Genomic DNA, 15355 nt, shown 5'->3' on the forward strand with positions numbered 1-15355 from the left:
AATAGAGATCCCTAGGAATTCTGAGTCCTGTGATTGATGCTGAATAGAATGGAAAAGGTAGCAACAAAGTTCTACTACTAGATTAAAAGTTAAGATAAGGTAAAATGCATTGATGTGATTATCAAAGAGTCTCTTCAAAGTACAACTTTCACATATTTATACTAAAATATCACAACAACTCATTCTGATGGTTGCTACACATGTTTGACCTCCATTTTTTGTGGTTCTTGCAAATGATGCTAGCTCTCCTCCTACTATGCACATCCAACAGAGTAACCTAATCCTCTATCGCCTATCATACTAATAGTCTCATGGAGTTAGTTGAAACCTTTGTTATATCTGCATTCAGCCTACTTTATATTATTTTCCACCGGTCATTCCTATATATTTAGCATTTGGTGTGATTCCACGATTAGCTTCCATGGGGTACCCAGTTGGTCTTAGCTCTTGGGATAGACTCTTAGTATCCATTATGCTTGTTCTTACTCTACAATGTAACCAATTAGGGACGTATCTTCCACGTGTCAATTTGTGTAAGGATATGGTGTCAGTAATTTCTTTTTTCAAATTTTTTTTTAAAAAGACTCAAGTTAAGTGGGTTGAAGAAATTTTATCCTTGTCCCACATATCCTTCTTATTTGGAGGTACTATTCCATCACATGATGATTTCAAAATATATATTAGTAGATACATGGTTTCTAGCATAGCTTTGTGCCATCACCATTGCCAATCAAATTGTCAATGTTTGCATCTTTCAAGCCAATTAGTATAATAACATTCGATTATGGCAATTAATAATTGAACTGAAGTGGTGCATAAGATTCATCCAATGCATGGCCCATGCTTCTATCCTCATTCATCCAAGGTTCCTCCAGGGCATCTTGGCTGAATCTCCTTGGTCCAAGCTGGCCAAGCAGCGCAAAAGTGTTCAACTCCCAAGACAACTTTTCCTTCCAGCTTGGTTCTATAATCTCGACCGCTGACCCACATTGAGTTGAGATTTCCTGCGGAAGGAGCAACTCATGCGGCTTCCATCTTCCCAAGGGTGTGTCTGGTCCCGCCATATGCCAGATTGGAGCAGCATGTCCCCATGGTTGTTACACATGCCTCCATCATAATTAGAGCGAGTCGAACATGCTAGCTCCCGAATGCCTTAGATAGCTCAATCGCGAGCCTTCTTCTCGGCCTAGGGAACATGGAGTTAGGTGACCTTCAGCTACTCCTCAACGATCGTTCAGAGCATTGCTGCTTGGGTCTGGTCCAAATTGTTGGTGAACCCATTTGAAAGGGATCCAAAGCTACCAACAAAGCTTGCTCTTAAAGCGAAAGAAAGAGATTGGCTTTGTGGGAATCTCCTTTAAAGCAGCAGTAATAGTGCATAGAACCTCTTCTGGTATGGTGAACCAACAAGAGTGCCTACCACTTTTATAAAGCTTTCAATGGTTAGAATTGATTCAATCAGTCATCCCTCCGCCCTGTTTGATGAAAACTTGTCACACCCCCACTGCACGTAGTGGTCAATGATGGCTTAGAGAATAGAGCATTGACTCATTATGTGATGCTGCATTATTCAAGAGTTACTATTTTCTTTAAAGAAGCACAGATTCTGACAAAGTGGATACATACTTCATCTAAATAGCAAGGAGCATCTTGAGCTCAGAAGTGTGGGGCCCAATGTTGTGGCAATTCTTAATTGGAGTGATGTGGTGCATAAGGATTCGTCCAGCATATGACCCATACTGCTATCCCTGTGAATCCAAGGATCTTTTTGGAACTTGTCCCAGTCTCCTTTGTCGGAGCTGGCCAAGCAGAGAAGAAGCATTTATTAAGATAGCTTTTTCTCCCAGCTTAATTCCACATCCTCGACCGTTGACCCGCATTGAGCAGTGCTTCCCCATGGAAGGAGCAGCTCACCTTCCATCTTCTCAAGGTTGTGCCTAGTCCTGCCATGTGCCAAGTTGTTGTGGCAAGTCCCTAGGGTTATTACGCCACACCAACAATCCGTTGTGGCACGACCTCAAGTTTGTTAGGATGCAATCCTGGAAGATTCGGTCCACACTATAAATAGATCTGAATGGTTCTCTAAAAAAGTTAATGGACAAAACAACGAAAATTCTCTTGGACTGGAGACTCCGTCTCTTATCTCTCTATTTTATTTCTTCTTTATTTTTCATCTATAAAACTTTATTGATTTAAGCATTGGAGGGCTAAGCCTAAGCCAATCCAACGACTCTTTCACTTTCTGTCCATTGTTTTGCAAGTCCATAAAGGTGGTCCACATTGACGTCTCAGGATCGGCGGCAGCAATTTCTAACAACCATTTAGCTTTGTAGTATTATGGAAATTAAATTTCGCATTCTATTGGTTAGATGCGCACATGCCTCCATGTTCTCATTGATCATGTCGGTTGTGCCTATGCATGTATGATCATGAGAGTGGATGATTTTTTTTGTTAAAATTCATATAAAAATACTGTATTGAAAAGGTGCATAGATGTTGAAGACAGATGCTTCATAGTTCAAATTCAAACTTAATATACTTTTATATTAGAGTTGGGCGATTTACTGCTTAATTTAAAATTGCAAGTTGATGAGCAAATTTATGGTCTACGATCCAAATTAATTTATAATAAAAAATGAAAGAATAAAAGTCTCCACTCTACTATTTTCTTTGTTTTCTTTTCTTTTATGTGAGAAAAGGGTTGTCAACGTGCACCCAGATTCCATTAAGAAAATGAAGTAGTCTGAAAACAGAAGGGAAAAAAAAGGCTAGATAAAGAGGAGGAAAAGACAGAAGAGGGAAGGAGGGGAGTGACGCACAAGTTATAGAAGTGAAAGAACGGGGGGTAATTAACCTTTCATCAAAAAGAAGAAAAAAAAGAAAGAACGGGGTGGTAACCAATACGCAAGCCTGCACATGTATATTTTGTAACAACTAATAGTGCGCACATGGTTGCTAGAAAATCTTTCAAACATCATCACTGCCTATATATATCAAATGGTCAACATCTTCGCAGACCTTGAATAGAATATTGTCTAACAATTTCTTTTCAACTTAGCACATAAACCGATGCATAAATTAAGGCTTGCATCCCATTGGTTGGACACCAGCACATGCGTCCATGTTGGCGTTGACTAGTTCCAGAATGCCTGATAAGCGGTTGCTTCTATGGAGATGTATCAGAGTTATATTTTATGAAATATATCTTTTTAAAGGGCATGAAAATATGAAATCTTCTGGCAAGAGAAGGGATAAGAGAAATAATAGATTGCATGGGTTGTGTCGGCTGTGGTGATAGAAGCATGATTGTGGAAGGTGAATATTCCTATGATCCACAAACAATGGGGCAAAAAATCATATTGGAAAGCTACGAAAACTCTGAAGAGAGGCTAGAAAAGTTCATATTCAAGTTTGGCAGCTTCTTTATTTTACAATATGAAGCACCACCATAGTACAAATTGGTTCATTTTGTACATAAAATGCAACTTTTAATTTGGTGAGCTAATTTAAGGTCAATCATTCACTAATTTAGTGGCTAAGCCATAAGGACAAAAGTCTCTAATCTATTCATTTTTTATTCTTTTTATCTTTTTTGGAAAATGATAGCAGGAACACAGCTAATTGGGATTATGACTGCTGCTGCCAATCTCAGGATGTCGAAGTGGATTGCTTTCGTGGACCTGCAAAACAATGGACAGAAGATAAAAAGGCTCACCGGATTAGCTTCGACCAAGCCCTCGATTGCTTAGGTCAGTAAAGATTTTGTAGATGGAAAATGAAGGAGAAAGAAAATAGAGAGCTGAAAAACAGAGTCTTCCTTAGGCAAGAAAATTTTCGTTGTTGTTTTATTCATTACCCTTTTTAGAGAACCATTTAGACGTATTTATAGCTAGGGATCGAATATATTAGGATTGCATCCTAACAAACTTGAGGTCATGCGGCAACAGACTGCTGATGTGGTGAACAACCCCGGGGACATGATGCAACATCCTAGCACATGAACCTAGCACACCCTTGAGAAGATGGAAATCGAACTATATCTTTCATGAGAAAGCTCTTATCAATGCGGGTCAGCGATCAAGATGCAGAACTGAACTAGATCAGGAGTTAAACACTTCTACTTTGCTCGGCCAGCTTTGACTGAGGAGACCTTGCAGCAATGCCCCAAAGGAACCTCGAACATATGGAGATAGTAGCATGGGCCTGCACTCAACGAATCCTTTCATGCTACATCACCCCGATTATTAACAGCCATAATATTGGCCTCTCCATTTTGATGCAGATAGGGATGGGTGTTGCTGAATTTTTGTAGATGATGGTGGATATCTCTTTGTTTTTTTTCTCTCTTTCTTCTCTTCAATGACGGCTAGGGTTTCTAGTGGATGGAAGAAAAGAAGATGATGGAAGAAGATGGCTAATGGGTTTAATTGGATTCAATGATTGATGGCTGAAATTGGGATTGTGTTTGATTGGGTTGGGGATGGATGGAATTGGGCTGGAACCCAATGTGGTTTGGGTTGGGGCGTGTGGGACTTGTTGGCATGAAAGGGAATTTAGGAGTCCTAATGGGAGAAGGATTCAAGGTGAGGTGGCAAGATAAGGATGGCATGGGATATCCGTCCTAGTTAGAAAATGAAGGGTCGGAAAATTGTAATCGTAAGAAAACTAGAAGGTATTTAGGAGGGATAAAGTTTGGAAAATACAAGTAGACTTGAGAGGATTTTTTCTTAGAGCACTTTTCTCCAATTCTTTTTTTAAAATAGATTGGTTTTTCTTTTGGATGAAAGACACCACCTATGTAGGGTATTTATAGGTGGATTTTACATGAATCTAGAAAACCAATTCATGGACACGTATTAATCTCCACATCTTCCTAGGGTATCTCCACATCATCCTAGGGTGTCTCCACATCTCCCAAGGTAGACTAATACAATGTATAATCTAGATACATAATAAGGTATAAACATTCATGTATTTAGTTCATTCTAGAATTTTTGGAAAATACATCAACTTTAAAATATACTAATAGGATTTCTCTGTCGAAAAAATGTACCAGCACCAGTATAATTTTCCAGAAGTCCGTAAACCCAAAAATCTAATCTCTTTCTACTATAAAGCACCTACTATTTCTTTTGTGACTGAGATCAAAATTATAGAGATTATTGTCTGTATCATTTACCTAGCTAAGAGTTGATGATTGTTGTTCCTCACCGTCCATGTTTTACAGGGTAATAGCTGAGAACAAATCAGAGCACCTTTCTTCTATACAAGACCAGCATAACAGCAAGCTAGAGAGCTGAAATCGCCACTGGAATTCTTCTGTGCAACAATGGAATTCATCATGCTTGTTCACGGATTATGCAAAACTCATCATAATTCATTCATAAAACCACCAACTCATAGTTCTTATTCAGGAGGATGCCTTGCTGGTAAAAGATACCTATACATGTCATGCACTGTAGAAGTCCCCCTTCTTTTGTTGGTACAACCCACACAACATAAGCAAAATGCAAGGTTTCAACGTTTATAGCTGTCAAATATTTATGCTCATTTTGCAGATTTATCACATCCCTTATTTTCTAATGTACCACAAACCACAAAAAATAATTATCCAATTTCTAGGAGATGATGGTATCTTCATAAGTCATTTCTCAGATGAAAGCAAAAGATTTTTCTCCAAACAAGAAAAACAGAGGAAGAAAAGAGGGGCAGAAGAAGACAAAAATAAAATGCCTGTTCGATCCTCATAAAATGCTATATCCGAATTGGGGAAAAGGTAGATTTAGACACAAAAAAAAAAGCATGAAAATTCAAGTGGAGGATTGAAAAGAGGCTGATTAGGAGTTTCCAGATTAACATCTCATAATAATAGAAGGAATTTTAGCCATTTGATAGCCAAGGAAATTTTTTCCACAATGTTAACCTGTTACTAAAACACAAAAGAAAAACATTATTGGGCTTTTCGCTGCCATTTCCCATGGCGTAGATAGCTGACAAACATGAAACATAATAGAACAAGCTTCTAATCTGTTACAGTAGAACCAACGGAACACAACAAAGCCACAAAACATGGCATCTGCCTTATTATCTTTATTAACAATTAACAGTGAACATGCGAGCTAACCACAGGGAAGTCCTGGGGTGTCATCCATGCATACTTGAACTTAACGCGAACCCCTCTGGGGATCGGCTGGCCCTCTCCGAGAACGCAGCGCTCAGCATCCACTGGTCTGATGGCCCGACGATCCACCGGTTCGACACTGCTGAGGCCATAGCACTGCACAAACACCTTAGACTGAGCGCAATCACATTTGTTGCTCACTGTCACCTCATACTCTGGCTTTCCCTCAACAATATCACCAGTCCTCGCCTGATCGATAGCTATCTCCGAGACACTGCATGGCGCTCCCCGGCCTACATTGACAGCCATCACATTAGAAGATCAAATCAAATCAAATCAAACAAGTATAATTCTGAGCATAGTTAGTGAGAGAAGAAAAAAATTTGTTTGCCTCCATTTATGATAGAAAGAAGAAGGATAGCTAAGAAGATGTTGAGGGCCGCTCCCATGGCTTCAGCTCCGGCAGGGTCTTGTGACTATCATTGGCTCTTTCTGGTGAAGTCGGAACCTCGCCTTAATCATAGGGGAATAGAAAGGACAACTAACGGGTCGGGTCGGCTGGCATCAAGCATGATTCGCATGTTCGAACTGACAGCCATATTTAAAAATAGAAAATAAATAAAAATATGACTGTCTTTCTCTACCATATCATTTTATACTAACCTTAATGGAACAACAAGGCTTTGATGGCACCATGTCCGGGGCCGGATTCACTTAGTACATAAAGTTCAAGTAGATCCAATAATTAATCAAATTAGAGCAGATCTTTTCTTAACCTAGACATGCATCAAGATTCTGAGAATCACCACTCTCATGTCACATCCCCGATTCACTACTAGAAAGTTTGTTCTCAGGAATGGCAAAAGGGTAGGGTATCCCTAAAATTTGCCCTACCCATAACCCATTTAAAATTCTACTTTCCAAACCCAACCCAATCCGATTAAAAATTTGCCCAAAATCCCAAACTCATTGTAACAATTCAGAAATTTATCCAAAATGGCTAGCCGGAAGGTATTTTTGGATTCCTTAGTTTTGTATAAGTACCCAAGTATTAGAGTGTGTGGAGATCCAAGATGTTTCACATTACAATGGATGTATTCCAACTCGAAATCTTAGATGTAGAAAGCTTCTACAGGTTTTCAGCAGTTCAGGAGTCGACTTGCACCGTGCCAGAGTCGACTCGCACTGTGCCGAAGTCGACTCACGATGTGCTGGAGTCGACTCGCGTTTTATCCAGATTTTAGATGTTTCTGTCTCGCCTGAGAGAGTCGACTCGCGCAATCTGGAGTCGACTCGCACTGTGCGAGAGTCGACTCGCGCTGTGCCGGAGTCGACTCGCGCTTTGTGCAGATTTCGGATGTTTCTGTCTCACCTGATTGTCGATTCGCGCAATCTGGAGTCGACTCGCACTGTGTGGCAGTTGACTCGTGCTTTGCCGGAGTCGACTCCAGCTCGGATGGAATTGCTGAAACGAGCATAAAGAGTGTTTTTTTGAAAAATCTCAAGGATATAAATTCGTGGCCAAAGACTCTGGGGATAACATAAGGAGGAGGTTATGACGGCTAGGGTTACAACGAGATAGAGAGAAAGACCTAAGAACGTGAGAGATTGAGGGAAAGAGTTTTTTCTCTTGCATAAGCAAGAAGGTTGTTTCTCCATTGTTCGAGCAATCAGTTTGTGATTGACTCGGGATTGTGTGCTCCGTTGTAATTGTTCTACTGCAATAGAATCAAGCGGGCTTAAGGACGTAGGCAAAATTTGCCGAACCTCGGTAAATTCTAATGTGTCGTGTTAACTGTCTTCTATAGCGATTTGTTTCGTATTGTTTTTTTGTCTCGTGCAAGGTGTAAGATCCTACGGTTCCGCGTTAGGATTGTTGATGAGAGCACAAAAGTGCGACCTACATGTTACTAAAATTAGTGTTATTGTTAACCGATAATGATAAATTCACTGGATTAATATTATATTTGGGTTTAATATAGATTAGTATAAATTAGAGATAAAATGCACATTGAGTACAAATTTGACTTCAAATCGGGTCCGAGTCGGGTTCGGATCCGAGTCGGGTTTGGGTCCGAATCGGGTCCATTTCTTTTGTGCTTTTGAAAAATAATTTTGGGCAAATCTAAATTGGCTATATCATAACTATAAGGTGCTGGGTGACCCATGACTTGAAAGAATTGCACTTGACCTCGAGCCAGAATAGATGACCCGTCTACAAGCCAAATTTCATATCATACTATTTTTTTATATATGACTAATTGGACGGAACTTGGTGTCTTCCAGCTCCCGATTCATCTTCCACTCCAGCCGCCTGCAGTGCATCACCGCCCTTTCCTTTCTCCCGAGATCCAAGCGCGCCTCTCATCCGTGATCCCGGCAAAATCCTCAGCATCCCAACCGCATGCCAGATCCCGTGCGAAAGAAGGGGAGAAGAAAGAATTCACCAGCCCGCGTCCCCACCTCCCGGAATCCCTTGAAGTAAGCATCCCAGCAAGGAAAATCCCAGCTCCCGATTCGCTTCCGTGATCCAAGCCGCCCGCGCGTCTCCTTCCTCCTGACGATCACGCTCTCAGCTCTTCCATGATCCCGGCGGTCCCGCATCCGTGCCAGCCACCATGCCAGCAAGCCGAGATCCCGTGTTCCAGCCGATCCACACTGGATCCCTTCCACGATCGACTCCTCCCCGTCGATCCCGCTCCCAAACCAGCAACCAAAGAAGGAAGTCCCGCATCCGTGCCAGCCACCGTGCCAGCAACGCCCGGAATCCCAGCGTCTGAATCCAATCTCCGGCGATCCCGCACCGCGTCTTCACCGCGTCTCCACCGCATCCATGTCAGCGGCCATCGTCCCGGATCCACGCATCCCAGCTCATCCCACGCGCTTCCTTCCTTCCGTGACTGGTCCACCATCCACCGAGGCCAAGATCGGCTCCTCCCGAGATCTCGCAGCCGGCCGTGAAGCATCCCGAAATCCCAGCGCCCGAGCCGGATTCGAAATCCCCCTTCCGTGATTCCATTTCAAGAAACTCTGCGGCTATAAGAGGAGAAGAAGGAGGAGGAGGAGGAGAGCTGGGAGTGGTAGGAGCCGGCTGGTCCAAGGAAGAAGAAGAAGAAAGAAGAGAGCTCGGCTGCTTCGGCTGAGAAGAAAAATAGGGGAGCTCTGTTTTTTGGGGAAGAAAAGAATATAAAAAAAATACTTTATATTCTAACGGGAGGGAGAAGCTCTTTGTTTTATTTTTTTATGTTATTTGCAAAAGAAAAGAAACATTAGGTTTCCAATCTCCACTTTTATTTGTAATGAATTTTCTTTTTATCAAATCTATCATTTTCCTGTCATGCAAACTTTGTTCTAGGTTTAGTTAAATTTCTGTTTTCTTTATGATATCTTTTAATTTTTCTTTTATGCAATACATGTCTAAGTTTTAATTTAATATTCTACAATTTATTATATGCATTCTAGAATTCTTAATTTTAAGATAACCTTGGAATTAATCCTTGCAGTTCGATTGACAATTTTAATTTATATTCTGTTTTTAGAAATCGACCCCTACTCTGCATCAAATTTCAATTGCAAGTTCTCTTTCTTTTCTTTGTTTATTTTTCGAATAGAAAATATTCTCTAATAGACTAGAGAATCATTCCACATCCCCGAAGTAATGTTTTTCTTTTATTATTCAAAAATCGATTTCAAAATCGAGTGAACGTTCTAATTTTTATGCAACTCCAATCGCCTTCCTGTGGATCGATCTCTTACAACCGCTATTCTTCGAGTAGGAAAGATAAGAGTAAAATTAAATTTAAACTTTGTTTGTCGGTTCTAACAACGATCTGTTTAGCATATTTTTAGTTAGACAGGAAAGCACGAACAAAATTTTGGCGCCGTTGCCGGGGAGGCAAATCGAGAAGCAAGAACGATCACGAAGATCAAATCAAATTTTGGATGCCCGGAGTGAACGTACTATGGTAGTAAGTTTTTATTTTTATTTTTATTAATTTTCTTTATTTTGATAATTTCTAGTTAATAATTTCGTAGTTATTAAATTCTGAAATTTGAAATTCGAAATTTAAAATTCAAAAAAAAATTAAAATAAAAAAAATTCAAAAATTCAAAAAATTTTTAAAATTCAAAATTTGAATTCTGAGATTCGAAATTTGAAGTTTAAAAAGAAAAAAATTTTAATTAAATCAAAAAAAAATATATATATAAAAAATTATTATTTTTGCTAGTAATAGACAGGGTGCAATCCCCCGAGGTTATCATACCACTATTGGGACTCCTCACGGAGTAATCTCCAGAGTTTATTCAACGGGCATTCGGAGATTGACTGACGCATAAGAATTGTGTTTAGTTTACATTCAAGTTATTGCTAAAAAAAATAAAAATAAAAATAAAAATAAAAAAATATAAAAAAATAAATAAAAAAAAAATTATTGATTGCTCATTTAATCAATACAACCTAATGACATTGCATAAACTTTAAAAAATATTGATTATTTGCTGCATTTAGTATTAAGCATTTGCATAAAGTAATTAAGGGCAAAACCCATTAAAAAAATAAGGTCGGGAAGTCATTACCTGTCCTTAGCCCAAAAATCACCACCTTGCATACTTATCCTAAGCCAAATTAAGTTAAAATCAAATTAGACGTTGGCCTTAGGGTTTTCGAGCTCAATTAGGCTCTTGAAAAGAAGCGGCTGAAAGCCACTCCAGTGAGAATTTAGTAATTGGTGATGTCTAGGAAAGTTTTACAATAGTGAGAACTGTTACGGGTATTGTGGTATCGGTGTATCCCTTCTGGCACCACCACACACCCCGGGACTTTTCTGGTCACTGATTACTGGATTGCTTAACTGGTAAGCTCAAGCTTAATCTGAAAGGGAGATTAGGAGCTGTCTAATCTAGGAGAGAATTTCAGAAACTTTTTAACCTGATACATCTCTGTGCAACTAGATTTAAGAAGCTACTAAACCTCACTTAGTTCTAAGACTAATAGGGTCAAATTGTTGTGTGGTGTTGGTTGTAATCATCTGTGTCTAGCCCTTCTCTTCTTTTAGGATTTCGTTCATTGTAGGAGTCGAATCTAATTAAGTTGTGGAAAATGTATGCATGGTAGAAGGTCATTAAGGGATAAGTTAACCCCATTTGATCCTGAGATTGAAAGAACTTTTCATCACAACCTGCGAACTGTAAACCAACCGTCGATCTCTACAATGGGTAAACATATTAGAACCCTAAATGAATTGTTTGCACCCGCATCCGCTAGTCCCCCTACTTGCATAGTATTACCAATTAATAATGCAGCCCAATTCGAGATTCGGGCTGCAACAATAAACATGTTACCCAAGTTTCATGGGTTCGAGAGTGAACAACCCTACATTCATCTAAACAAATTTTTGACAATCTGTCAAATGTTTAGAAATCAAAATTTAGATGAAGAGGGTATTAAATTAAGGTTATTTTCCATGACTTTAGAGGATCGTGCTGCTGCATGGCTGTATTCCCTAGCTTCAAATTTCATCACATCATGGGAACAACTATCTAGGAAGTTCATGGCTAAGTTCTATCCCATGGTAAAAACTGAAAAAATTAAGGATGCAATCAGAACTTTTAGAGGAAAATCTGAGGAGGAATTTTCCCAACTATGGGAAAGATTCCATGATCTTTTGGTCAATTGCCCCCACCATGGGCTTGACAAGGCTGATCTAGTACATTTCTTTTACAAAGGACTACCTCCGGCACATAGAAACATGATCGAGTCCATGCACAAAGGTAGGTTCATGGACCAAACCCCGGATCAAGCCTATGAATTTCTTGTTGACTTAGCCGAGAACGTCCAAAATTGGAGTAGCTATGGTGAGGAAGTAAATAGAGATGAGTTCGGATCTAGAAAATCGGGTAATTATGAAATGAAAGCAGACCCAGAACTAAAAAATGTCATGTCCAATCTGGTGACTGGAATGAACAACTTAAGCAAAAAGTTTGATGCTTTCACTGTTTCCACTAGTCCGAGTTCATATAAAGAGTTAAATCCCATCATGAAAGTGGATCACGAGTCACATAGTTTATGTATCTTGTGTAATAGTTCTGAGCATCTAGTGGAGTGTTGTCCTAGTTTACCCAACATTAAGGCTGAACAGGCAAATGCTCTTAACTCATATAGTGCCTTCAAGAAGCCCACTCCCAATTCATTCAGCCCAGTCTACCACCCTGATAATAGGTTCCACCCAAATTTTTCATACAAGCAAAATGAACCTATTCAGCATCAAGGTGGTCTACCAGGTTTTCAGAAGAATTTTCCCAGGATAGGTCCATCACAAATAAACCAATCATTGGCTCCACCTATTCCTACTTATAGTGCCCCTATCCCTCAGCAAACTACATCATTAGAAGCCATGATGGCTAACATGATGAAGCAGCAACAAGACTTCATCCAACAGCAACAACAGACCAACATAGCTCAAACCCAGACTAATCAATTCCATGCGCAAGCGATTGCAAAACTTGAGGTTAGTCTGAGCCAAATAGCTAACTCTCTAGGGGATAGGAAGAGAGGTGAATTGCCAAGTCAGCCAGTACCTAACCCTGGTAGGCAACAGAATCAAGGGCCGAGAGGCCAGTTTCAGATTGATTCTAATGGAAACTCTACCCATGAAGTCCAGGCAATTACCACTTTACGGTCTGGCAAGCAAGTGGACAACAAAGTCCAACTTCCTGTGCAAGAAAAAGAAGAAAAGCATGAACCAAACCCCACCCAGAAAAAGGCACAAGAACAGGGAACACAAGGAATAGAGGAGAAACCAATAGAAACTTACACACCTAAGGCTCCCTTTCCTAGTAGACTACAAGACTCAAAGAAAAAATCTCAGTACGATGAAATCATGGAAGTCTTTAAAAATGTTCAAATAAATTTACCCTTCCTAGATGCCATCAGACAGATCCCCTCCTATACAAAATTCTTAAAAGACCTAACCACGGTGAAAAGAAAAACCAGTATTCCTAGGCAAGCTGTGATGGCGGCACAAGCCTCATCTCTTATTCAACAACAGATTGCCCCAAAATACAAGGACCCTGGTTGCCCCACTGTTGAAATTAAAATAGGAGAAACCATCATTCGGAGAGCCCTATTAGACTTAGGAGCAAGTGTGAACCTATTATCCTATTCTGTCTACACCGAACTAGGTTTGGGGGAATTAAAGTCCACAAATATTACCTTGCCATTAGCAGATAGGACTGTGAAGTATCCCAAAGGAATTGTGGAGGATGTGATTGTAAAAGTTAATGAATTCGACTACCCTGTGGATTTTGTAGTCCTTGAAACTGAACCAGTAAAAAATCCAGAAAGTCACATCCCGGTGATCCTAGGTAGACCATTTTTGGCCACTTCAAATGCTGTGATTAGTTGCCGAAATGGAATAATGACTCTAGCCTTTGGGAACATGACTGTCCAGCTCAATGTTTTTCATAGTAGTAGTCAGTCAACTGAGATGGACGATTTGGAAGAAATTCACATGATTGAGAATATAATTAGCAGTTCTTGTAAAGAGTCGAGTTATTCTGACCCATTAGAAAGATGTTTGGCTAATTTTGGTCAAGATTGCGAGTTAAGTCAAGAGGTTAATGCATTGTTAGATTCCATTCCTGTGATGGATACTAGCAGATGGGCCACCAAGTTTGAATCATTGCCTATTTCGGAATCTCAGCTAGTGTCATCCAATGTCAAACCTCCACAACTAGAACTCAAAGACCTTCCCGAAAACTTGAAGTATGCATTTCTTGGAGAAAACAAGACCTTACCTGTTATAATTGCATCGAATCTAACTAAAGAACAGGAAGAGAAGCTGTTAAGTATCCTTAGGAAGAATCAGGAAGCTATCGGTTGGTCTATAGCTGATATTAAGGGGATTAGTCCTTCTGTGGTCCAACATAAAATCCATCTAGAAGAAGATGCAAAAATTTCTAGAGAACCACAAAGGCGACTTAATCCAATCATGAAGGACGTAGTTCGAGCCGAGGTCATCAAGCTTTTAGATGCAGGGATTATATACCCTATTTCTGATAGTCAATGGGTAAGCCCAGTTCAAGTCGTACCTAAAAAGTCTGGCATCACTGTGGTGAAAAATGATCACAATGAGTTAGTCCCTACTCGAGTCCAAACGGGATGGCGAGTATGCATCGACTATAGGAAGCTTAATGCCATGACTAGGAAAGACCACTTTTCTCTACCCTTCATCGATCAAATGCTAGAACGGCTAGCTGGCCACTCCCATTACTGTTTCCTCGATGGTTATTCTGGATATAACCAAGTCCCTATCGCACGTGAGGATCAAGAGAAAACCACATTCACCTGTCCTTATGGCACTTTTGCCTATCGTCGCATGCCTTTTGGGCTATGCAATGCACCAGCTACATTCCAATGGTGTATGATGAGTATTTTCTCCGACATGGTGGAGAAATTTTTAGAAGTTTTCATGGATGATTTTTCTGTATTTGGATCCAATTTTGAGGAATGTCTACACCACTTGACACTTGTTGTAGAACGCTGTAAACAGAAAAACTTAGTTCTTAACTGGGAGAAGTGTCATTTCATGGTAGAATCAGGTATTGTTTTAGGACACATTGTGTCACAAAGGGGAATTGAGGTGGATAAGGCCAAAGTAGAATTAATTGCTAAATTGCCACCTCCCAAAACTGTTAGGAAAGTCAGATCCTTTTTAGGGCATGCGGGTTTTTACCGCCGCTTTATCAAGGATTTCAGTAAATTGTCGAAACCCTTATGCGATTTGTTGGCGAAAGATGCTACTTTTAATTTTTCGCCAATTTGTATAACTGCTTTCGAAAGACTAAAGTCTGAACTAACTTCAGCACCCATCATAAGGAGTCCTGATTGGAGTCATCCTTTTGAAATCATGTGTGATGCATCCGATTATGCCATAGGTGCTGTCTTAGGTCAGCGAGTAGAGAAGCTTCCCCATGTTATTCATTATGCAAGCAAAACTCTAAATGACGCCCAACTCAACTATTGCACCACTGAAAAAGAATTGTTGGCAGTTGTTTTTGCTCTAGATAAATTCCGCCCCTACCTGATAGGATCTAAGGTTCTTATTTATTCTGATCATGCCGCCCTTAAGTACCTTCTCACAAAGAAGGATGCTAAGGCAAGGCTCATTCGTTGGATCCTATTGCTCCAGGAATTTGATCTCGAAATTCGAGATAAAAAGGGATCTGAAAATG

General features: G+C 40.0%; 1 protein-coding gene across 1 annotated transcript; it reads right to left on the reverse strand.

Annotated features, from left to right (window-relative positions):
• Positions 1 to 5869: 5869 nt before the first annotated feature.
• LOC103698480 (TPD1 protein homolog 1-like) lies at positions 5870 to 6664 on the reverse strand. The gene is made up of 2 exons (XM_008780507.6): positions 6513 to 6664; positions 5870 to 6414 (listed from the first exon to the last, which is right to left on the reverse strand). The coding sequence occupies exons 1-2, from the start codon at positions 6568 to 6570 to the stop codon at positions 6101 to 6103; spliced, it is 372 nt and encodes a 123-aa protein (XP_008778729.2). The 5' UTR covers positions 6571 to 6664; the 3' UTR covers positions 5870 to 6100.
• Between the last annotated feature and the right edge of the window lie 8691 nt (positions 6665 to 15355).

This window comes from Phoenix dactylifera, chromosome 13 (assembly GCF_051530095.1).
Source record: "Phoenix dactylifera cultivar Ajwa chromosome 13, Ajwa_hap1_PhDact_Kaust_v1.1, whole genome shotgun sequence".
In the NCBI taxonomy this organism is placed as follows: Eukaryota; Viridiplantae; Streptophyta; class Magnoliopsida; order Arecales; family Arecaceae; genus Phoenix; species Phoenix dactylifera.